This window comes from Hyposmocoma kahamanoa, unplaced genomic scaffold, assembly GCF_003589595.1.
Source record: "Hyposmocoma kahamanoa isolate Upper Pololo Valley unplaced genomic scaffold, ASM358959v1 88, whole genome shotgun sequence".
Lineage (NCBI taxonomy): Eukaryota > Metazoa > Arthropoda > Insecta > Lepidoptera > Cosmopterigidae > Hyposmocoma > Hyposmocoma kahamanoa.
Window position 1 is genome coordinate 14725319 of NW_020654466.1, and position 25132 is coordinate 14750450.

Below are 25132 nucleotides of genomic sequence, written 5' to 3' on the forward strand. Positions count from 1 at the left end.
ACGGGAGCAGAAAAAAAAAAATTCATATTCGTATTAAGGACTTTTATATCTTCATAGCCTTTACTAGCGGTAGAAAACAATTCACAGTAAATTAAGTGTCAACTCTGTTTCCCAGTTTCCACAAAATGGGGGACTATGTGTACAAATGTGGTTATCTCGATTCTAGGTGTGAATTTGAAAGTATGCTGTGAATGGTAGCAAAGGGAACGAGGAAGTAGCACGATCCCAGACAAGGGCTCTCAGACAGTTTCAAGAGCATTATAATATCTTTATACCGACGGGCCCGGAAGGCTCGTAATCATTTTCAATCTCGCAACGCTCCACAATCATATCTTTTATCGTAATTTTATATAATGAAACTGACTATTGTATAATGAGTTAAGAGTTTTACGTGTGACGATCTATTTTGTTTAGGTTAGTTTCTGTAAATATGTTTGAAGCGAATCATAGCAGTCGCTACAAATCTTTTAGTACCTGTTTTATTTGACTATATATTATTTTATATAGTCTTTTTAAATTTAGTTTTATATTTAAATTCTAAATCTAAATGTGACTGTTTTTGGTGCCTTTTCTTTGGTATTGTTTCTGTTTTAGTTGATAGCGGTTCGTTGTTTTTAACGACTTCAAAAAAGGAGGAGGTTCTCAATTCGACTGTATGTTCTTTTTTTTTGTATGTATGTTACGCGATAACTCCGGTATTTGTGAACCGATTTTCATGATTCTTTTTTTGTTGGAAAGGGGGTATTTCCATAGTGGTCCCATTTCATTTTGAAGAAAATCATCCACCTCAAAGGGTGGCTGTTCACGCATGAAGAGTCATTTTTATAAATAGCGCCTAACTTTAATTTAGGAGCAATTACTTTTAGCAATTATTTAGTTGATTTTGCTATTTCTCTAATTCAAGGCGTTTTTCTCTCGAAATACTTTGCGTAATGTCGTAGTGAGAAACTATTTTTATTATCTCCAGTATCAAGTCCTGTATAGTGGGGAACTAGGGGATATTTCAATGAAACTTAGCAAATAGACGTAATTCCACGTACTTTTGAGGTCGGTTTTTTTAGTACTCTGTACTGAGATTATTTAATAACCTGTAAGTACCATTTACTTTGGTCTTGCAAACATTTTGATAGCACCCACCCGAACCCATTGTTACAGTCCGCTATAACGTTGAAGCCAGGCATTGTGAAAGTAATTAATAGTGCGCGTGCTTAGGATAATGTGAGTGAAACTAAATCATAATCAGCGTCTTGATGCTTAATTTATACATTATAATTTGTTACAGTAAACGTTCACCAAATATAGTCGTTCAATAGTATCTTAAATCGATCGCACAATAAAATATTTAAACTATAAACCTACGTAAAGTGTCGAATGAAGCAGAGCGTCAGAGGAAGTGGAATAGCGAAAGTGATGTTTTAAAGTCATAGAGTTTCTTAAACCATAGATATAACGTAAATGGTAATGTAAGGGATACCATTCACTATCCTTCTAACAAGTTTTGTAATACAGTAACGTACAATTTAGATTTACAATCATGGTAGTTAAGCCACCGAATTATTATTATTTCTTTATGATACCCAGAGTCGTTCGCCTGATAGTAAGCGACATGCCTGTCCATAACAGTTGTATTGTCACTCAGAGCATTTCTTTCTTTTTTTCATAAAAAACTGGATTTCATTCATAAAAACTGGAACAAAAAATGCAAATTATTCTATGTACTCATAGTTATGAAGAATAATTAATTATTAGCAGTAAGATAATTAGTAGCAGTAGAGCTCCTTGTGAAAGAGTTCGTCCAGAGAAGTACTACCATCTTACCTATTTCCGCCGCCTAGCAGTAGTGTGAGTATTACTGCGTTTCGGTTTGAAAGGTAAGGGTGCTAGTGAAATTACAGGCACTTGGAACTTGTCAACTTATGTATCAGAGTGACGGACGCAGTGGCAGTGTCCCTCAGATCTTCGTCTATAAAGCTCTGAATGGCACTGCAACTGGGACAGGCATGTCGCTTACAACCAGAACTTGTTCGTTCCATCACTTGGTATCATAAAAAATAAAAATGTAACCGACTGAAATTGGCTAGTTCTTTATAAACTTTTACCGTGTTTTTGGGTTTGTGTCGAGTAGAACCTAGAAGAAGTTTGTTTTTAGACCACACTAATATCCTGGTCTCAAATTAGGAAATTCCCTTTACTACGAGTACCAGAGCAATGGAATTGAAATACTTCTCATCCAGCGCCCACAGGATCGTTACACACAGAGGACGTTAGACAATTGATTTAAGTTGATTGTTTGTGCTTTATTATTGACGACCTCGGTGGCCCAATGGTTGACACGGTGGACGCTGGATGAGAAGGTCTTTCGGTTCGATTCCCGAGAGAACCAATTTGGGAAAATAACTGTTCTGAATAGGTTCTGTTCTGTATGTTCTGGAGGTGCCCCTGAGTGAATTTCGTTGCTCTGGTAAAGTACTGGGAATTCCCTAGTTTAAAGTGATTGTGGTTGTCAGGAACATGGTTATTGTATTGTTTTTAAACAATGCACTGACAATCAGCAGTAACATCATTTAGAACTAAACGATCTACAATAATATATAATGCAATCGTAAATACATCGGCATTGCGTTCGCGTAACTATCTTGTCAATCTAACTTTACTCTCCAAACAATTTCCGTTACTAACACGTTTACGGAATACGCACATTGGTGATAGTTGATTGGGTACTTGGAACTAAAATCGAATCACGGTAAATCCTGCTACGTAGTTACGTTTAATCACCACAATGAAATAGATGCACTATAGTAACGCGATTACGCACACAACCAGAGGGTATGACGGTCGGATGACGTCACTCGAGGGTCGAAGGGTGGAGAGCATGGTGTAGGGGGGAAGGTGGCACTCAACACTCAACAGTTGGTCCCGGCTCGATAGCGGAGCGCGTGCGTGCGGCGGCACACGTCACATGGTCGGCGATCACTCTAACCGCCGTAAATAACACAAAGTTTTTACTATGCATTCGTGATGACTCTGATCAGTAGACCGAGTCAGCAATCCGGATGTAATTTTCGTTCGCAGTTATTCAATTTCCAATCCAAATATCCACGTCTAAAAGTTATCTTTAGGGATATGTTGCTATTTTTGCCTTCTTATTTCCGTCTTCCAATCTACACGAGAGTTCGTTTTTATTAGGTTAAACCTATTTATTGTTTCAATGTTGGGTCTTTTGTTTGATTGCAAAAGATATATAAACATTTTACACGGCAAATAGGTTTGTTTATCGATCTTATACGGATGTAGAGTCGTTTTTCCATAGCTTGGCATCGCGCGTTCATTGACACTAGAGCCCCCAAATTAATTAAAACTTAATTCCCAATATTCGCCGTATAATTTATACAGCTATGTGCGCGACGTAATAAAATGGTACGTGACAATGTGTCGAGCCAGTTACAATCGAATTTGTCTGCTATGGTAAATCTCACGAAATGAAACATAAATCCATTCAATCTATTTAAATTGTCCGATCCATTTGTTTTATCGCGATTCAATCTCTGAATCGCGGTATTCAGCCAGTCTTCAATGCGGATAGAGGATACTTTAGTATGTTTTAGCAAATTACTCCGTGCCATACACTTGATTACTGGTTTTCATGTTGCCGACTATTAGGATTTATATTGAGCCGAGACTAGCTTAAGGATAGAGCGACGGCCAAATAGGTTACTGAGTATTTTATGTAAAACCGATAACGAGAAATGATTAGAGATAATATTTGAATGAATATAAAATTTGTGTTGTACGTTCGATCGAAAAATAATATCAATTTTGTAAGAGACGAACAAATGTAAATAAAAACAAGAGTATGAGTCGTTTTAAATTTAAAACCTTTTGTGAATAGAATGAATAACGCATCATTTTGTAATATAGCTAGAATTTCTGTGAAAGATAGCGAGACGAGTGGGAGAATTAATTTGATTGATACAAGATAATTGGGCCGAGAATTCGGGCGGGCAGCTCTAATGGACGGACAAAATTAATTACCTATCGCATTCAGGCTTCTTTCTTCCTGCTGATTGCTAATTGTTACCGGCCCTATAACAGACTTGATTGTCACTTGTTACACGATAAAATAATTACTTAGACTGTATAGAAGGATTACATTCCTTAAATCTGTCTATTCAGTTACAATACTAAGGAACAGAATGGCCGCCTTCGTTTTGTGAGTTCAATGAATAATTTGACTGTGCAATTAACTGATAGAAACCGTTTCGCTTTCAAGTTAGTTAAATTAAAATACGCTATATAGCAGCGAGTGGATCCTATAAAGACGCTATAATTAGATGAAGTTGTCTGCAAGGAAAGTCTTCAGTTCGCTAAATACGTCAACTGTACGAAACGTCAACTTTTAAGGGCATCTATGTGGAAAGAGAAAACGATAGGTGTGTCAAGAAAATAGCAGATGTCGGTCCAAATTCTCTGTCTACTGTATACAGGATTATTTGTAAAATGCTAAAAACCTCATAGGACTATATTACTAATATCACGAACAACAATTTTTGTTCTATGACTTTAGAATTTATCAGATTTTACTTTCGTGCAAAATAAAGATATTAAAAAGATCGCTGTTATTGGTGATAACTCTGTGCGGTAACAAAAGAAAGCGCGTAGATACTAGTCCGTAGTATGCAAGACATAGGAGAAGGGGCGTCGTCGAAGAGGAACGCTTGTACGTTTAAATTACTACCTTCCTACAAAATGTTGATCTAAAAAGTGCCAGAATTGTGTAAAATAGTACAATAAAAACTAAAAAGTCCATTATTGGAAAATTTATTACGTTTTGTAAAAACTCATGGAACAAAAGTTTATTATTCACGATGTTAGTAATATACCTCAAGTCCTGTGAGGTTGTTAGTATGTTATTATTTAGTATTCTATATGTTATATATTGTATATGTGTATAGAGGTAATAAAGGTAAGAAGAAGAAGGAGGTAAAAAAGTTTGAAAATTCCCTTGCGAATAGAACTATAAATAAATAGAAGCCGTGAGAAGAAAAATGTTCACAATTAGAATGATATCAAGAAAACCAGAATAAATGCCTTAAGGGTGTCTGTCGTCTGTAATAAGTTACACGAGCTTATCGCTCCGAACAACACGGCAATTTCAGCTTTTCCCAGAGTCAAAAAACAAATTACGAGAGAAAATATTGCCACCCTCTGTTTTCACTTTCTCATAAATAGGCTGGGTCAAGCGGGACCGGAAAAAAATCGTTCAACAGTGCTCGGGCGAATTTAAATATCGGTAGCCGACCGGCCCGCGTCACTCCCGCATTAACATAATTCAACAAAAAAAACACCCGCTCAAAGTACAAAAAACCTTTTTTTTCTGAGCGTTCGAACTCTATCCACTGTTTACTACATTTGATGCGTTTCATAAAAATTAGGAGTTTTGTTTTTTTATCATAAGTTGCCGTAGGTAACTCTGCGTAACTTAAAACAATGAATAGAAACAGATGTTAATCCGTTTAGGTCGTAAAAAAAGATTAAATATTTCATATCATCACTGCACCCCTTGCTATTAATTTAACTACCTTTAAAAAAAACTTTAGAAGAAGTTATAGAGTATGTCGTCACATACAATAAACACCGCGTGAAATATTCTCAAAAAACATTAGCCGAGGCATGAGGGCTAGGGTCCTTCACCTTCCGCCAGAGCCGAAATAAATCTAATTCTTCGGATGACAGATATCAGCAAGCCTTGTTTATTTATACTTTCACCCCGACTTTGGAGGGACGCACATGTGGGCCGCTTGCCTCATTGTACTAAAATAAACTATTATGCTCACTAAGTCAATATGAGCAGATGAAACTTACTAGGCCCCCGACCTAATCATGAGAAGTAAGCATATGCATAGGTGACGGCCATACAAAGATACGCTTTAAACAGCTATGAAAGATATACGGTATCAAGATTATATGAGCCTAATAGGGACCGGTCGATTATGAATGAAAACGAATTACCTCTCGTACAAACACATACGTACTAGGGACCCTTATTACTCTGGTGGACGTTGAAAAAGGATCTTCTAAACGTGATACGGCTAAAGCGAAACCTTCCAAAATAAATGTGGTGATTTCATTTACAAAAATTTTTCCTCCCAGCATATATTTAAATATATCAGCATATATCTTTTAAGTGTGTGGTATTCGTGTGAAAATGAACCGCCAGGAGGGTTAAGTGGGTGCGCTAGACGCTTCTAATGTGTGCCGCGGAAGAAATGATTGAATGAATATGCAATTATGCAATAAGCCTTAATGTTTTATGCCTTCACGCCATCGTGGAACTTTCGCGCGCGCACATAAAAGGGAAATATTTTGAGATCACAACATCTCTGGTTTCTTTGACGTAACAGGGTAGTGAATTAGAGATATACTTATCCTTCGCTCTATAAAAAACGTTGTCCCTTTTGCCCAAAAAAGTTACCTCTATTTAGGGCTGGCGCACTCTGGGAGGGCACGATGTATCTAACGAACTGTGGAGTTGTGACAGCCCTGACAGCTGACATATTCTTGTCATTAATCAACGGGTCGTGGATATAGCTACGTGTAAACTACCGGCGACTGCTCAGCCCAATCTAACGGCTGTCGCCGAATTGGATAGGCATAATTTTCTAATTTAAGATACATTCCTGCCGCTTGACAAAGAACATACTTCTCTGGAGTCAGTTAAGAGCATTGGCAGTGGAAATAAATATACCTAGTATAAGTATTATTGTTTATTTTGATTTAGAACAGCACTGCCGAGTTGAGCCTGGAAACGAGCACGCCTCACAAAAACCAAACAAAACAAACATTTTAAAATTGATAGCTTTGAACATTCAACTCAGCATTACTCCACCAGTTGAAGACATTTAAATTATATGGTGTGACTAATTCTCAAATGATGGAGTGAATGTAATAAAAGCGCATGAGGGTAATAAAATATATTGACAATAAATCAACGTGACCTTTAAAGTTATTTTGTTTTAAATTCTTATTGAAATGGGACTATTACATACATTTCTTACAAGAAAAAGTATCGTCTCTAAGGCAAATTGTTCGCAAAAGAGAAAAAGCGATGGAGAGCGAAACAAATTGCATAAACGGAATTCTTAAAATGTTACTCGTTGTAAAAACGAGTTCAGCATCGGCGACCATGAGATAAATCCTCGAGGAGACTTGTAATAAAACACGTACGATGCCGGGGCGCTACATTTTATTTCAAAAAGCGATAAGGGCGCGAGAAATTCCTTTTACGAGATTCCTGTGGAGGAGGGGAAGTCTCTTTGTACGTCGACATCTGGTTTGTGTTGGCGCCGCCTCGTAAACCGAAGGACTCGGTCTCCATAGAAAGATACTCGATGTCTAGTGTCCGATAAATACTGTCACAAATTCAGAAGTTGTCTCTACAACCAGCATGCAACGGAGAGACTGAATATATTTAGATACAGGAAAAGAAACGTTACCCTAATTTTTTTACTATATAACCAAGGACCGAAGTGAATTTATTGAACATAATATACAAAATTCTAAATATGTAAGTCGAAGGCATTCAACAATTTAGACACTTACTGGAGTATAATACTAGTGTAATCATATTTAGATCGCAGCAAACCACAATTCCCTTCTCAATTTCATGCAACTGTTTGCGCTTACCGCAAGAGAGGCGCTATCCTGTTATCTTGACAATATGTACACACTGAGCGCTATTTGTACATGTAGATAGAATTTGAATATAATGTTCATAATTGGATGGAAACGTCTGAGGTGCTAGTCATCGTCGTAACCTATGAACTTCATTCGCGTCGTCGTCGTCACACGCACATCTAGAGTTTTTACTCTATTGTGTAAATTTTGACTTTTGAACCTATAATATTAGGTATTCAATGTATACTGTACATTATCAGCGGCCGGTTCTCAGCTTGTCGCATCCATCTACAGCCAGCAGCCTTTCGCAGATCGTCACTGTATCTGGCCAGCGGGCGTCCTACACTACGTTTGAGGAGCCGTGGTCTTCACTAAAGAACTCTTTTCCCCCCATCGGTTCTTCGATATGGCCAGCCCACTGCCACTTCCGCTTGCTTGTTCTACCAGCTATGTCGACGACCTTATCCTTTCGTTCAAATCTTATCCTTTAGGGAAACTCCGAACATATCTGGTTCCTTAGTTCGCTGAGCGACTCTTAACTGGTGGACCAGTCGTATGGCGAGTGTCCACGTCTCCGTATGCCAAAACGGGTAGAACGCATACGGATGGAAAACCTTTGTTTTCAAATTTTAGGTATGAGTGTATGTACGGAATACTAGAATCTACGTGGTTATGCTCTTGGTTCTTGCCTTACGTTAAGTGTTAGAGCACTTAATGTAAGGCAAGAACCAAGTAAGTATGGCAACGTAAGTTACCATATTATAGTTTATTGATAATTTCCAGACGTTGCTAACTTCTCGGCTTGAAATAACGGAGTCGCAATAACCCTTGTTGGGTTCCATTCAACCCTTCTACACAATGCTAGCGCTCCATGCGGTTGGCAAACATTAACTAGGATTATTCCAACAAACCGCGTTTTTCGCATGTTTGCCCTACAATGCCAATGAACAGCGGACGGAACCAACGCATATCTCCAAATTGGATGTAATTTAAGCCTATTTATAACTCATGATTCACATTCACTCCGACCTTCCCTATGTTCATTTTGTCGGTATTCCCCGTTAGCTTGTTTTTGCATAACAAAGTGTTCAATGGTTCAATAATGTTCAGTATATTTTCGCGCTGTTTGAGGGACATCGTTGTTGAAATATAATTTAGATGCAAAACTTGTCCATTAACTAGTTTCATGCAAATCATGATTTCGGTGCCACTTTGTACGCATTCCGTGAACTCATTAATCACATAATATTGTTTCCGTAATGGGGTTATAATGTACTTAGAGTGAAATTAATTATATTACTGTTGAGTAAAATAAAAAAGAGACCTTTTATGAAATATATTGTATATACATACAAATACGGACAAAGGCACACACACACTTACAACATGACATACTAACAATCTTCTTGTAATATTTAAAGCAAATTTAACAACAGTTAATTTTCATTTTTGCTTTTATTTTGAAAATCTTTATCTATTCAAGTAATTAAGTACATCTTATTGTTTTACGCCTATTTTTCTTACGTCGTCTGCTCTAGAAGTGGAAGGGTGAGAGTCTGGTGCTCTATAACACAGGTTAATCCTAGTCTGGACACCAGACTCACAATCGAAACTGTTTTAAGTAACATGTGAGAATCACAGGTACGAGTATACAGGTAGCCCCACGGAAGGAAAGTACCGTAAATAACGGTAATAAATATTGATTTCATGGCCTTCCTTTTATTTAAGATGCTATGTTATTTAGAAGAAAACAATCCTTATTATTGAGGTTTTCGATCAGTTTAGAAAAATTACAGGTGTTTCTTTTTTCACATTTAGTGGGCTCGATCCCAGTTCAGACAGGCGATTATTTAAAAATCTTTGAATGCTATTCGAATTGTTATTAAATCAAAATGAAGTTTTATTTCAGTAAAATTCTTTGTCTATGGTATTTAAGGTACTTTCCCTCCATGTGGCATAGCCGTGAGACGCTTAGTATACATGCCATACGTATAAGTTTCCTCTGTGAAAGACATTGAAGATATTTAATTTTTTTCGTAATTTTTTATACAAATACATACACATTATTATATTATAAGAAACACAGGAATGTAATTTATGTCAATTTGTAGTTTTGTTAATTTAGCTAGTCGAATATAATTATAAAGAAATGCACAACGATTTGCTAAAGATGGAAATATTTTTGTGAAAATAAATAAATACATTTTTCAAACCATGCAAAGATGTACGTTGAAAGTTTGGTTGAGTAACCTAACTAATGGATCCCATAAATTAGGGTCGTCGTTAAATTATGAGTTAAAATCAAAATGTGTTTCTACACATCACACACAGAAACGCTTAACACTGCGTTGCAGAAACTTTTCACCTTGTTGACAATATTAAATTATTCCCTATTTCAAAATAATGTAATTGAATACAAGTGCTAGTTTGCAGAGCAATATAAATTAATAAAGCCGCGTCAATTCGCCAAGTTGGTCGTTAATTATCAACCAACGAGCCCGCTAGTGATGCCAATGTTAGCGGTTATCATTGCCGTTTAAATTTGGGGCTGTGGAATCCATATTAAATTCTATATGTAACAAACTGGTTTTTTTATTTTGTACCATAGACTTTACTAATCAACTTTTTTGTTAGAGAGTACTCTAAAAATCCGCTAAATGGCATTGACAATTTTTACTAAATTTCTGCATTGCGGTGTTAAGATTTTCCCTCGAATGGTGACTACCTGAACCGGATTTTATTTATGTGTTAGAAACGTCAGAACTGTCCATAAGTTTCTAAGAGTTGAGTCCTTGTGGGAACGACTGCCTGGATCTATCTAATAGTGTTACTTTTAATTTTATACTTTTTTTGCATTTGTATGTGTAGTACCGCTGCCGTCGGTTAGAATTAACTTGGCACCTTGTATAGTATATGATATACTTTTTTTGGAGATAAAGCTTGAAACTGGACTGGAAGTTTTTACTCAATCTGGTGACGTCATCAAGTACGAAATAGAATCCCTTTATATATATATAGATTTAGACGATAATACAATTCCGGAGTGGTGGTAGCCCAGAGAATGGTTGATTTTCATTTCAGAGGTCAACTGTTTTGAAATGCACAAGTTTTCAAAAAGGTTCTGTTTATGGGGGGTCTATTCTCGTTCTCTGGCCGATATCCGTTCGAAACAATTACTGTCAAATAAGTAATACTCGGCTCGAGCAAGTCAAAAGACAATACCAAGTATGAAGCTCCATTCGATTTGGTCGAGTATTACTTATTTTTAACCGACTTCCAAAAAGGAGGAGGTTCTCAATTCACCTGTATGTTTTTTTTGTATGTATGTTATGCGATAACTCCGGTATTTGTGCACCGATTTTCATGATTCTTTTTTTGTTGGAAAGAGGGTACCTCCATAGTGGTCCCATTTAATTTTGAAGAAAATCATCCACCTCTAAGAGTGGCTGTTCACGCATGAAGATTCATTGTTATAAATAGCGCCTAAATCTTATTACAAGGAGCAATTATTTTAATGGTTGATGTTGCTATTCTCTAATTCAAGGCGTTTTTCTCTCAATATACTTTCAGCAGTGAGAACCGATTTTTATTATCTCCTGTGTCAAGTTCCGTATAGTGGCGAACTAGGGATTGAATCCGGGTTTGCGCACTTTCCGGTAACCGATTTAAAAAAAAACTTGGCAAATAAGTAGATGTAATTTCACGTACTTTTGAGGTCGGTTTTTTAGTACTCTGTACTGAGATTATACAGTAATTGTTTCGGACGAAGAACGAGAGTACAGGGCCTGGTTTGACAGTATTGACAGCAGGTTTCTGTTTAATTGAGCAGCAAGTATGTAGAAAAGAGTAGCTGTCCCCGAGAAACTTTGGTTTTGTGGCTGTCACAGTTTACATATTTACATACATAGTGTTGTTTCTAGGTTCTTTGTTAACAATTTGTAGAATTTTGGTTGAAATACACTTTTGATTTGAAATATAATATTTCCTTTTGGTCTTTAAATAAAGAGACATTCGAAAATATGTACATTTCCTTAATGGTATGCAAATTTTAATCTTTCTTTGTTTAAACCACATTAGCAAAGCTTTGCAGCGAGATAAAGTTTTTTCATGTTTTTATGTAAGAACCAATTAGAAAACGATATTGATAACCCAGAAAAAATAATCGTGTTACATGGTGATACCTGTGGTGGCACGTATCTATGGCTTTAACTACTGACTTACCTTTTTTGTGAATTATTAGTAGCAATACTTGTAACTAACGCTGAAACAGAACAGTACGATGATACCTTCATGTCGCAAATGGTTTAAGAAATTTGGAAAACGTGTGAAGTACCCAAAGTGCACTGGGTCAGCGTAACATAAACCCTCTCCTCCGAGGAGAACAGTGGGCAGCAGTATCACGTATTGTTGACGTACAATCCACAAACTGGTATGAGTAAAAGACCAAAGCTAAGAATGAAGTTGCTATAAGTTCTTCAGTTAAAGTGGAAATGGGCCAGATACATTCAGAGAGCTAAAACCGTACGGTATACGTGGATAGACGTACGACAATATGTTTATTACGACAAAATTATAAGTGTAATCCAAAAAATCCGTCATTGGTCTTAACACTGATTAGCACTAAGTACATTTTACTTGTATTAGGCTGTTGATTTTCTTAAATAAATGAAAAGAAAAGCATAAGCCTGGAAGACCGTGCGATGACACGGTTAAAATAGCAGACAAAGTATGGAGTAGAGCCGCTAGAGACAGAGATAGGTGGAGGTGGCTGTTATCCCTAAAAATGCAATCCTTAAAGAAAGAAATACAGCTTTTATTATTATTGTTGTTATTAATACAACCGCATAAATCGATTCATGTCGTAACATCAAAGTGCAAACGAGGATTTCAACTTTTCAAGAGACAGAATGGACAAGGGAGTATGCAAAGCCAATTGTTTAACAGTTTACTAATTTAACCTTAGGCAATTAGCGGAATTACTCAGAGAAAAACTAATATAAAAAATTTAAAATCGAATCACATACTTCGATTAGTATAGAAATTATTTTCCGTCCCAGAATTGCGTACTCCTATGGTGAACGAGTAGAATTGATGGAGTGATGTCAACGCGTCGACTTGGCTGGCGGTTAATTATCCGAGATGCATCCCCGCACCTCTCGCGTCGCCACCGACGCTAGAACTCATTTTAAGGCCAATTTATATTGAACTGACCTACTTCTCATACTTCCACATCAATTATAAGCTATTTATTTTACATCCTTTTTTAAAACTCGTTGTATTAGGCGAATACCATCATGTTTTAATTGTTTTTATTAGCAATGGAAATGATCGCTAGCCTTGGTGATAAGGGAGTTTGTTTGGATCTATTTTATTTTATTTTCTAAGGGGAGCTTACAGCTACTTTTACAACATGGATTTAAGTATGATTAATCATATGCCAATTTTAAGCCACATAAGAAAATAACTAAATAACACGTCTATGAGAGCACAACACTCGTTTTATCAGTCACTGGAAAAGAGGTTATTAGTCATAATAGTTTTTATATTCTTAACGCTGCTGTTACAGAAAAGTTGCGGCCGTAATAATTTAGTTGGTTAAATGATGTTAATGATCTTGGTAGATAACTATTAATTCTAAAATTAGTACGACTAAATGGAACATTAAGAAAATTATTCTTACGAAACGTCTTAACTGGAACTTGAGTATAATGTTAAGTTACTGAGGAGCTCTGGACAATCGGTCTTATTCTGTGAAATGTTTAGCAGAAAACACGCATCAGCTTTATTTCTCCGCAGATATAAAGGTAACAGATGAAATTTTTCACAACGGTGTAAGTACTCCATATGGAGTAGTTAAATTTGTAAATTAAAAATTTTGTAAATTTCTTCTGCATTTTTTCAATGCTGTTAGAGTAAGTGTCGTAGTAGGGATTCATATACAGGTGTTATTTCCAGTAAGTACAGTCTTAAAAGATATTATGGTGGCGACATTCAACTTGATTATAAGTTTGAATAGCGTCATGAAATATAGATATATAGATAATGGTGTATCTACCGATTTCAACATGCAATTTTTCAAATCAATTTTCATTTGGAAAATTCAGTTTTATTCCTTCGTTTTCAACTCATACACCTATTCTTGTCGTGTGGAGGTAAAAGGCTTTTGTTCTATAAGGCATTTGTTATTTGAATTACATAACTACTTAATCTTTATTTTTGGTCTCCTTTTATGGATTTTATTCTTCACGAAACATATTATGGTATAATTTTAGGCTTTTCGTTATGGGTAACATTATCCGACAAACAAATTGTTTTTTTTACAAGTGGAATGTTATAGCTACAATTTATTGTTTTAATATTTTTTATTATTAAAATTATAAATTTGTTGAGCTTTACAAATCACATTTTGAGTACATTAAAGCTCGTAAAGTCTTATAAAGCGCCTTTAAATAATGCGTAAAACAAAATGTTGCGTTGCATAGTGCAAGTTAACGCTGAGGACGGAACTACTCGCGATCGTAAATCCTGATCGTAAACAGACAGTCCATACGGAGACGGCGCCAGTTCGGAATGGAAGTCTGTTTATGCGACGACTGACGCCTCTAAACTGCACAGCTCTCGTCAAAACTGCTGTAAAACGTATGTCCACGCTTCTATAAATCTTTGCAATCGAATGATGATTAAACGATTACCCATCAAAGCTTTTAGGACTTGCAACACTATATCGCACACTGAAATCAATATCGTCACTAAACGAAAATGTCAACTTTTGAGAAAGGACCTTCAATATTTTAAAAAATAAGTTTGTAATAAGTTTGAAAATCAAAGATTTTCGTTTAGTGATACTATTGATGTCAACGTGCGATATATTATTATTCCGAAGACAGTTAACGGAGGCGACCGATGGACTGTTGACTTCAACAAAAGCCTTTCTAAATGGAGGATTCTTGATTGGTATGCTTAGCGTTACTGCCGCTCATCTTCTGAATTATTGTATTCTTTAGACGTTTTCAGCGAAGTAGGTGGTTCTAACGTGTATTCAGCCGAGTCAACGTTTGTATCATTCTGGCTTATTAGGTCACCGAGAGCCACCGACCCGTATTAACATTGGTATTTTAGACACGGCGCGCATATTACATAATCTCTAATATATATATAAATAACACAAATGCAAGTCTAGCTTGGTCAGTTCATTTAGAGAGGATGTTAGTGTACCTGATGCGGCGTATAGGGGCTGGGAGCTGCCGCGTAAGGCTGAGGTTGCGGCGGCGGGTAGCGGCAGGGCTGCGGCGCGTACGCCGTGGCCCACTGCTGCGCGCCGCCGCGGAACTGCGCGCCCGCGCTCGCCATGCGCGCTGCGCACGCGCCCGCGCCCGCGCCTGCGCCTGCGCTCGCGACCGTCACTGCGCCCAGGCCTCCGCCCGTGCCTACAGACGAACGACACCCGCCGCCGCTCTGTTAACAATCACAAAAACAGCAAATCAGCATTTTATTGTACAAAGTTTCAACTGCAAAGGAAGGGTTTACATCACAGACATATATCTAGATATGTCTGTGGTTTACATAGTACAAATACAAGTGCGTAGGTAGAGAAATCTCTTACTTTTAAAAAGAAGAAAATACGAATATTTCATTCATGTTCTAGTGGGTTAAGGACAGTCACAATTTAATATCACTGGTGGAATTACAAATTCCTGGTAGTACACAGGTACATAGTATGAAGTAAGATTTCTTAACCTTTTAAGTTCAATTATGAAAAACGTATTTACATACGTAGCGATCTAAAAAGGTCTAAGAAACCTAACCTAAGTACTACAACCAAATTTAAATTTGGTAGATTTGATGTAAACTTTATCTTTTATAGATGGCTGAACGAAAGGAACGAACTTAGATCGGAGCAACTTGAACTATCGTTACGTTCAGTGTGATAAAACAGTAGTGTTCACTTGCTACGGGAAGGTATCTCTCCGTTGACATATAGTTAAGCACCTTGTAGCAAAAAGATAAAACTATAAATTGCAGCTGGTCATCGTATTCATGATAACAAACAATTTATAAAAATGTTGGCCCCATACGATTATCCTATTGTCCGCAATAATTTTATAATATGGGACACTCATTTTTATTTTTATAAAAAGTTTTTGTTTATAATTACTATCTCAGCTAGAATATGCACGCACGTTTTTGTTACAGAATGTTTAAATATAGAAATTAATTTAATGTATATCTATTTACGTATTTAAAAGGCAAACAATTTTACGGCAGTATCTCAAATATGCTGGTGGAGGTGTAAATACTACAGAGACCACGATAAATTAAACTTTCGTGTCTTTCACACGGAGTTGGCTACTTTCACTAAAGTGCTCATTTATATAGTTAGACACTCTGCACTCCACGCATCGTAGTTGTGACAGTATCAAATTACCCGCTGGTGTGTTAACTCAACTCTATTCGGTGGATGTGAACGTAAAACCTTTTATGTGTACCTCGTTTATTCGTTTTCTACTACAAAGTCTGAGTTTAAAGTCTTCGCAACGAACTAATGCGGTAGACTGTACGAGATACCTGTGTTGCCTGCAAACATGTAAATGGTTTGTTTTTTACAACAAATAAAATAGGATTGGACGACATCCGTAGTCGAGTGGCTTGCATACCGGTTTTCATGGTGTCGCCATCTCTGAGGTCCCGGGTTCGATTCTCGGCCGGGTCAATGTAGAAAACTATATTGTCCCGGGTCTGGGCGTTTGTGGTAAGGTCGTTGTTTCCGAATTCCATAATAAAAGTTACTTACTTTGGGATCAGAGCTCCGGATGTGACGTCGTCAAATATTTATAAATAGCGCCATTTTATTACAAGGAGCAATTATTTTAATGGTTGATTTTGCTATTCTCTACTTCAAGGCGTTTTCCTCTCTCAATATACTTTGAGTAGTGAGAACCGATTTTTATTATATATACCTGTGTCAAGTTCCGTATAGTGGCGAACTAGGAGATGAATCCGGGCAAAAAACTTGGCAAATAGATGTAATTCCACGTATTTTTGAGGTCGGTTTTTTAGTACTCTGTACTGAGATTATTTATATTATATTTATTATTGAATAAAAAATCAAAAGTGACTTAATATCCTATAGCATGTGGTTGTAACTAATCGCCCGAGAATCCTATAAAGTAAAGTATGTACATAAACACTTAAGTGTGTCTGTGATATAATCAAAGGTAACCTTACGCCTACTACTATGTAGATGTAGCTACCGCTTATAGTGTAATACACTGCTCCTTTAATGTACAGGACTCTTATATATAAATCCTCTGTGTTATATAAGCAGAATTCTGACAACTACTGTGTAGGCAGTCCCTGCAAAACAGGTAGGTAAATAATTCGATATTCGCACTTCAATAGCTTGTGAGTTGGTAGATGGAAGCTGGTTGCATCACGATGCTGACATAGATGTATGACTGCTAGAGATTGGCATCCGATGACCGAGAACCGTGACGAGCGCGTCTGCCGACTTTCGCGTCCGTCTGGTGTAGGTACTTACTATTTTATCGCTTTTGCGCATTAAGTCTAGGTATAGCATGGGTTTTATTTTCACTGTTATATACTCCGCTTTATTATATATAACATCGTCAATGTCATACGCGTGTTCTTTGTTAATGATCTTTGTAGGTATTGATTTCTCAGTTTATGTTTTATGAATTTGAGCAAAAACAATTTATTTTTAGTAAGTGATTGGTTGACAAATGGCAAGTTATGAGCGTCACTTGGTCACGACCCAAGACAAATGCTCTACCCAAATCCCTACTTTTCAGAGATGTGATATGAAATTCGTTTAACGTACTTGTTATTCCGACCAAGTTTGTGCACCGAAAATGAGATTTATAGTGGCAATAACAATGTATAATTTTACCCGGCGACCCCCATCTTCGGACTTAATTATTTGAGTCACGGAATTCGAAAAACCGCCCAGGAAAGCCTGAGGGATCAGGGCTTTGTTGTCGTTTTTTCTCGGTAAATATCGTCCTATGACTATTTATTTTTTGCCACTGTAAAAAATAGGTGAGTATGGCTGTAAGGCGATAAGCCGGCAATCCGCTTAGTGTGCGTGGGTGCCCCGGCCAAGGAATTAGGGTAAAATATAGATTCCTAATGACGGTGTCTCGTAGCGTCCGGCCGCATGGGCCTCCGCTCCGTTTGACCCCTAATAATAACTGAATTATGCGCCCGTTTTAATAACTTTGAAATGGTACTTAACTACACCGTTCAAATTTAGGTGTATTAGCTCCGATATACCGAACAAAAGTCGGAAGTCGATGCATTAATAAACCAGAGACTTCGTAAGTGGCGTTCCCTTGTGGAAATCCTTGGCTAACTTATTCGGTTTATGCTGGGTCGTCGATTTGCATGCCCAATAGATTCCAAACTGAACTCTCTTGATCAAGAAATAAATAAAGGAGGCAGTGAGAACGCAAAGAATTGATACTGGATGCCATCGTCACGTCGTCGTCTATTGGCGAGAGATGTCGCGTTTTCTTGTTGGGGGAGTTAGTTTTATGTTGAGTGGGATTATTGGCGTCGGCGGGTCGCGCCGGTTCCGTCTCGACGCCGGTCGCAGCTTGTTGCTGTGTCGCCCACCCCTTTACGCCTACCAAGGCCCACTGCCTAACAGGGACATTTACTTGTACAAAACCAAGCATGTTTAAAAAATACATCAGACGTATTACTAGCATAGCGTGTTATCTTTTGAAAGGATATTGACACTTTCATGTACATCGGAATGCGGGTTGCGTGTTTATCAATTAAGTAGGTAATAATAGAGAAAAAAATTATGCACTTATTTAAATATGAAATGTGGTCATATACGTGTGCCTTGTGCGTGTATATTAGGGACCTATCTAAATTGAAGTAAAGGGCACATTCTTGAGTACTGCGTCGGGTACATAATCCAAAAAGGGACCACCCGCCATGAATCAACAAAGTTATTGTCCATTCAAACTTAGTTGAGTACAATTTCGTTGCGAGAAGAAATCAAATTCAAACTCTATCCGTAACTAAGTAAAATATCTTAATTTCATTTCGTGTCGAGTGGAGTACCCAGGAAACTCTGTCTAATTTATTCAAGCAATGACTGTCATTTTTAACATTATCGTTTTTACTGCTTATAATGTAGTTCATAGACATTTAATGTCTTTTTAAAGCTAGTGGCCATAGTCAATAAAGGGCAATAAAAGTGGATCCAGTGGGCACTGCACCGGCTCTTCTCGACTTAGCGTAACGGGGTTGAATAAAGCGAAGATTTATTACAGTAGCGTGGATGTATTTTAAAGTACATGGAGTGCACTGTGTGCATTGTAATTTTATAGTCTCTTACCTACTATGTTAAAGCATCCAATATCCAAGAATATTGGTTAAACGAATTGTTACACTTACTCTAAACTTCAGTCGTATTTTCTCTTACATTCAGAGTTTCACGATTTTATCTTTCCCAGGGATTCTGTTAAATTTAATGATTCTGATTAAAGTTAAAATTAAAGACATAAAACAATCAGTAATTTGACACAAGCAGCGGAGTGGCATAGCCCTGTAATTTTTGAGAGTCGGTTGTTTGTGATAAAAGATGTGTGTGAAAAGGAGTGGGCGACGTGGCGATCTTCTTAGACGAGGTCAATCTTTCGTTGCTAGACGGCTCCGCAAATTAGAAGTCTCAGACGTTTCAGCCAGTCACATCCCCCCACTGGCACCCCCGCCCCCTTTGTCTGATTGCCAGCAGATCGTGGAAAGCCGCAAACAAAGCCGCGATGACGAGCTCGGTTGTCTTCCCGGAATACCGAATGCCACCCCCAAATTGATAGTCTGTCAACGATGTAAGTAATTTGTACCGTGCAATCTGTGCCACATTACACAGCTTCCGGTAAACGTAATAATGCCAGACCTTCGACTCGACTGGTAACATTATTCAGCGCTTTTATTGATTATATCAGCGTTATGTTTTGAGACTAAGTAATAATTCTAGACATGCGTCAGTCGAACTTTGTAATACGTGTAATCCACGGAAAGAGAAGTAAACAAGAAACATTTATGCTATTCGACTCATCAATAGTAGTATAGTTCAGCTCGCGTGTTACCACTGTTAGACATGGTTGTCGCGCAATTTGCTGTTTTAACGAACCCATGATTAGATATAATAATGTACGGGCATGTGAAGTACCTACTGATTAGATACACATAATAACGTGTAGTAAGTTCGTAATATAGCAAAAAGATAGTAAAAAAAAAGCAGATGCAATGCGTGTATCATGTGAAGTAAGCGCAAGAAAAAAGAACCGCTGAGTTTCTTAACGCTTTGCGCTTTTCATTTAGTGTAATATTACAGGTAATTAGCGTGCAATTGAAATTCAAGTATGTGAACACATATAACATTGAACTTTAAAATTATTTATCTAACGATACTAATGAACATGTTTCGAGGTCGCTCAGCTGCATGCACATTTCTTCCCTGACCCTGGCATGATGTCACTCGATCCGCGGCCATGACGCAGTTGGCACATGCCAGGAATATGATCCGGAATACAGATCCGTCTCTGTGAGTAGGTATCGTAATAAACTACCAGCTCCGAGGTATTTCCTTTAAAAAGGATATGCTTCTGGAAAGCAATGTGCGAGATGAGGTTGTAAAATTGCACACAGCGTGCCGTGACTACATCATTATGTGTGGAATAAAGCTCGTATGAGTAGTAGAACAGTGAGGGGATATTATTCAGCAGTTTTTGCTCGGGCCGGCGGCACATTTGTATGCGATTCGCTTCGGCGGCGGCGGCTGCCCGCGAGATTAGCGCCTGCCAGCGTACAGCGCTGCGTGATTAAACAGTTTCCGTTCCGGAGATATTGCGCTTTGTCTCTATCTCTTGGTTTGTCCGACGAAATAGAACAGTTCAGCTTTTATGATTTCTTGATCTGTGTTTTCATCACTGGGTACATTCAAAGTATACGCCGTAATAGGTACTTAATTACTTTTTTTTATGACACCAAGTCACGGGACGAACAAGTCGTGCGCCTGGTGGTAGCCTTACGCCTGTCCATAACAGTTGCAGTGCCATTCAAAGTTTTAAATCGTAAATATTTTATGGGCACTGCCAGTACGCTTGTCACCCTGAGACATAAGTTGACAAGTCCCATGTGCCTTTAATGGCACCAGCATCCTTACGCTTCTAAACCGAAACGCAGTAATGTGAGCATTACTGCTTGGCGGCAGAAATAGGTAAGGTGGCAGTGCCTTCCTGGACGAACTGTTTCACAAGGCACTCTATTGCTATTAAACTTAATTACGTAAATGATGATTACTGACAAGTTAAAGAGTATGGTAAAAATAGGTCTTCAAATGTTTGTGGAAATTGAGAATTCACTTCTAAAGTGTTTTCAATCGAAACCAGGAGAGATATATAGCCAGAGAGAAAGGTGAGCTAGTAGTACAAATAGAGTGGACGTGAGTCGCATCACCATGCATCAGTTTTAAAGCCCACGTACGAGTCACACGACACAACGGTTCCGCAACAAGGCAAACATCAAACTTCTAAAACAATCTCGCGTTGCATAGCTATAAGGAATTCCACAATAGCGGTACTAACAGCGTCGTGGTGCAGTGCCTTACGTACTTTAGCATTAATGTGTGTGCACACTAGCGCGGTACGTGTCGGTATGTGTGTCATCTTGGATGTAGTGGTGCGTCCGGAATGCGGCCGCGTCCTTCGGCGTACGCAGTTCATTTGCACACAGGCGCGCCGCCGATCTCCAGACTGACATTTATAGCTTCCAAATTGACATTTGCATATCAATATTTGGTTTTACAGCTTTTGTCGGGACGAGTGTTTAGCTTAGACTTGCAAATCGATTTGTACCGACGACTTTCGGTCTGGCAGTAACTACTGCATTTGATGTTGTTAATTTGTAGACTCTTAGGGAATGTTAGTTTTGACGTTTGGCTTGGTTTAATACTAATTGTGAATAGTTCTGACAGGGAATCTTACTGAAACTTAAATGACATCCTTAATCGTTTACTCAATGCCTTAATTTACGATTAAGAAAGCCGTTGCATATATAATTTATCGATAAAACTTGTTCGGAACTATTAATATAGGTAGATATGACTAATTACCTATACTAGAGTATAACTAAGAAAACTTTGCAATCTCGTATAGTAATAATTGGAGACGATTTTGCCGTCGGAAGCGTAGTTCCCGCATACAGAATACATAGCGGGCCATGAGATTTATCGTCCACCCGTGTATAGAATGTTGTAATGGTGTCGCCGAACTGTCGAGCCGCGCGGCGGTACGAACCGCTCCAAACGTGAATGTTACGCCTTCACTTATATCCATAAAAATTCGTCCAAAGTTTGTATATATGGAAGGAGTGCGGAATATATAAACTTAAGAATAGAATAAGAATTGCTAAGAAAAGTGTCCCTCGGGAAATATGCTGCTCAATTCCAAAGACAGCGCTTTGTCTGTAACTGTAACGCGTAATAGTGTACTTTCATAGCACACATTACGGTTACGCTCTCATCCAAGTTAATAAGAAAATGTAATTTCTACATTTTTTCTACCACTGGAATGTTCCAGTCCATAAAGCTAATGATCATTGAAAGGTTGTTTGTCGTGCACTTATTGTTCGCGCGTGTGCGAAACGAGACCCATTGCAGTCATTATGAATCATGTGCGTGCGCATGACGTCATAATCTTATTACTACCATACAAAGGATCTTGCACATCGCTTCTTACTTGTTTTGTATAACTAAGTCGACCATCGGGTAGATATAGCAGGTTTACATGCAATTAAAGTAATTATTATTCACCATTACGCTTTGTTTTTGTAAGGCAAAATGCTAAGGATAGAAATGACTCGGCCGGGAAAATTTATTAATTTTTGTGCTTTTTTCATTACTTACAAAATGGTTTAATGTAAATATTTATTGTGTTGATGATTTAAAGCAAAGTAGACTTTTGAATTATAATTTTTTATTCTTATGCTCTTAGAAATTTAAAATTGTTACCGCTATTCATTGTAAAATTAAATTCATTCAAATCGGACTGCTTCTTTACTATTTCAAGGCGACTCATCCGTAGAACAGAGACATGTGCAAGAGTGCTTTATTCGCAGGACATTTTACATTTCGTTCGCTGTTAGCTGTGAATATCACATCGACCATTGTTCGTTCGATTTTATATTTCCAAAAAGAAATAAGATATAAAAATTCTGAAATCGCCTACAGATAGGACCTTATTTTGAATAACGAGATTATGTATCAATCCTCTTTTCGCAGTGTAATCACATCGGACACTGTTCTTCGGATGAATCGAAGGCTTTGTTAAATTATCGTCTTAAGGTTATTAGAAGGTGAGGTCAGGAACATAAAAATTGTTTTCGATGAATCTTTTACACTGCATATGGAGCGCAGTCAGTGCACTATGAATCATCGGATGTTGCCCGCGCACTTTGCTTATTAGTTCAATTTTACGACACATAAAAAGGATTTATACAACTTGGCTATTAACTTTCTTTATAGTTTGGGACCTAAAAGTAATACGAATATACTGTATTTGTGCTTTCAAGTAAAAGTTCGTTGTAGGTAACGGAGAATTTCCACCTACATGAAATGAAACCATTGTGAATACAAATAATTTTGAACAGAGTTTCATCAACAATATGTTCCTAATTTAAATACTTACTCTTACTCTTAGGCACGCTTCGGGTGTCTTAAGTTGAGTCTAACAATATTGGCACAAGGCCGAGATACAAAGAAAAGATATTCAACGTTATATCTTTGATTTATTGACGATGATAAATAAAAAGCCAAAGTATCCTATCTTGGGTAATACACACATTGGCCACAAAGATGTTTACATTTTTTATTTGTACATTTGTGATAGCATTCCTTTAGTAAGTGCTGTTCCAGTTGACAAGAGATTACTTTTACGGATGGTTATTTATGAAAACCATCGCAACCCATTGTAATGGGCAAAAAACGTTCTTTCAAAGGCTCATGGAAGGTAGAAGTGTAATCCTCGCCGATTGGGATTAATGCCGCACTAGAAATGCTACAATAGATAACTGAGGGGTCACATAACAATAGTCGCATGGACGAAAGAATCGTTTTTGTACTTACAAGAAGTATTAATTCAGAATCCCACCAAATTGATTGTTATAATTTCCTATTTTTAGAGGACAAAATATTGTTTAGTAGTAATTTGCTTACAAATAACTATTTTTAATTAATATGAACAATTTGTCTCTACGCTACTTATGTGACAAAATGTAATTTCCCTCGGGTCATCGGTACATAGTAATATGTATGTGTAGTTAAAATCCCAATTTCCTTTGCCATTTGCCAGCCTAAACTAACATCTATTATTTACCTACACGTGATTAATATTCTTTTTTGAGATTCTGATTTGTAAGACTAATTTCAAGTTTGTGCCTGTGGATTGAGAACCGACTTAACAATATTGTTCATTGATGCTAGTAGAGTTGTGTAATGATTTTAAAACAGGAAACCTTGTGTAACGATTTATTTCACTTGTATTTCTGAGAGGTGTGACAAGCGTTTTTATGCTTAGCTTAGACATCAGTACCTATCCCACAAAATTGTGCTTACTAAAACTCGACGCGTTAACTGTTCCTATACTTAATATGTATTTTATGCAGAAAATAAACTTTGTTATTATTGTTAACGTGTCACATTACCTGATGTTAGTATTAAATAATAACTAAGGGAAGAATACACATGTGTACAATCTAAGTTGTTGGAAAAACTAACGCTCTCCACTCAACTTCACTTCAGTAGTCGTCACTAGCACTCAAACAAAATTGGATTGAGACAAAGCTCTCTCCTTCAAACGTGGTTTTAGATTCAACTTCGTTTTATGGAATAACAATACGTAAGTGTAGGCCGAAATGTGACGCATAGTTATCGATTTCTAATCATACGCCCTCGCTCGAGTCTGCCAACCTTTGGTATCGTATTCAATACTCGTTACGACCAACTTTATCGATATGAAATTTATAAAACCGCCCCCGATGGTGTAGGAAAAAATCAAAAATGCATTCCACTGTGGTGTTTTGTAACGTTACTGATATCGTGCATATTGTGAAAAAGAACAGTATACAATAATAATAAATAAAAAAATTGGTTTTTACATTCGTCGCACAGCGGTGTTAAATTTCTAGCTTCTTTCTATTCCTAAGTTTAAACTTACATTATTTTTGTATTTTAATTGAAAAGTCATATTACAAAATTGAAGTGTATGTGTTAGATAAAGATGTATGGAAAGATAACGAGTCTAGATTTCGCACAATTATGATTCAAGGTTTACATAGGGCGCACTATAAGTTTCCGGAACTGGCCACTTGCATAAACAATATTTAACAAGTAATTACAACATTTGAAAATGGAACTCTTTGGCTG

At 37.3% G+C, this 25132-nt stretch overlaps 1 protein-coding gene across 1 annotated transcript in view; it reads right to left on the bottom strand.

Moving 5' to 3' along the window:
* The window catches only part of LOC113235736 (protein alan shepard), a 113211-nt gene that overhangs the window by 15106 nt on the left and 72973 nt on the right, over positions 1-25132 (bottom strand). Inside the window, exon 2 of the mRNA XM_026471618.1 lies at positions 14890-15129. Within this exon, the coding sequence (XP_026327403.1) occupies positions 14890-15024 (135 nt within the window). The 5' untranslated portion in view covers positions 15025-15129. The remainder of the gene's footprint in view (positions 1-14889; positions 15130-25132) is intronic.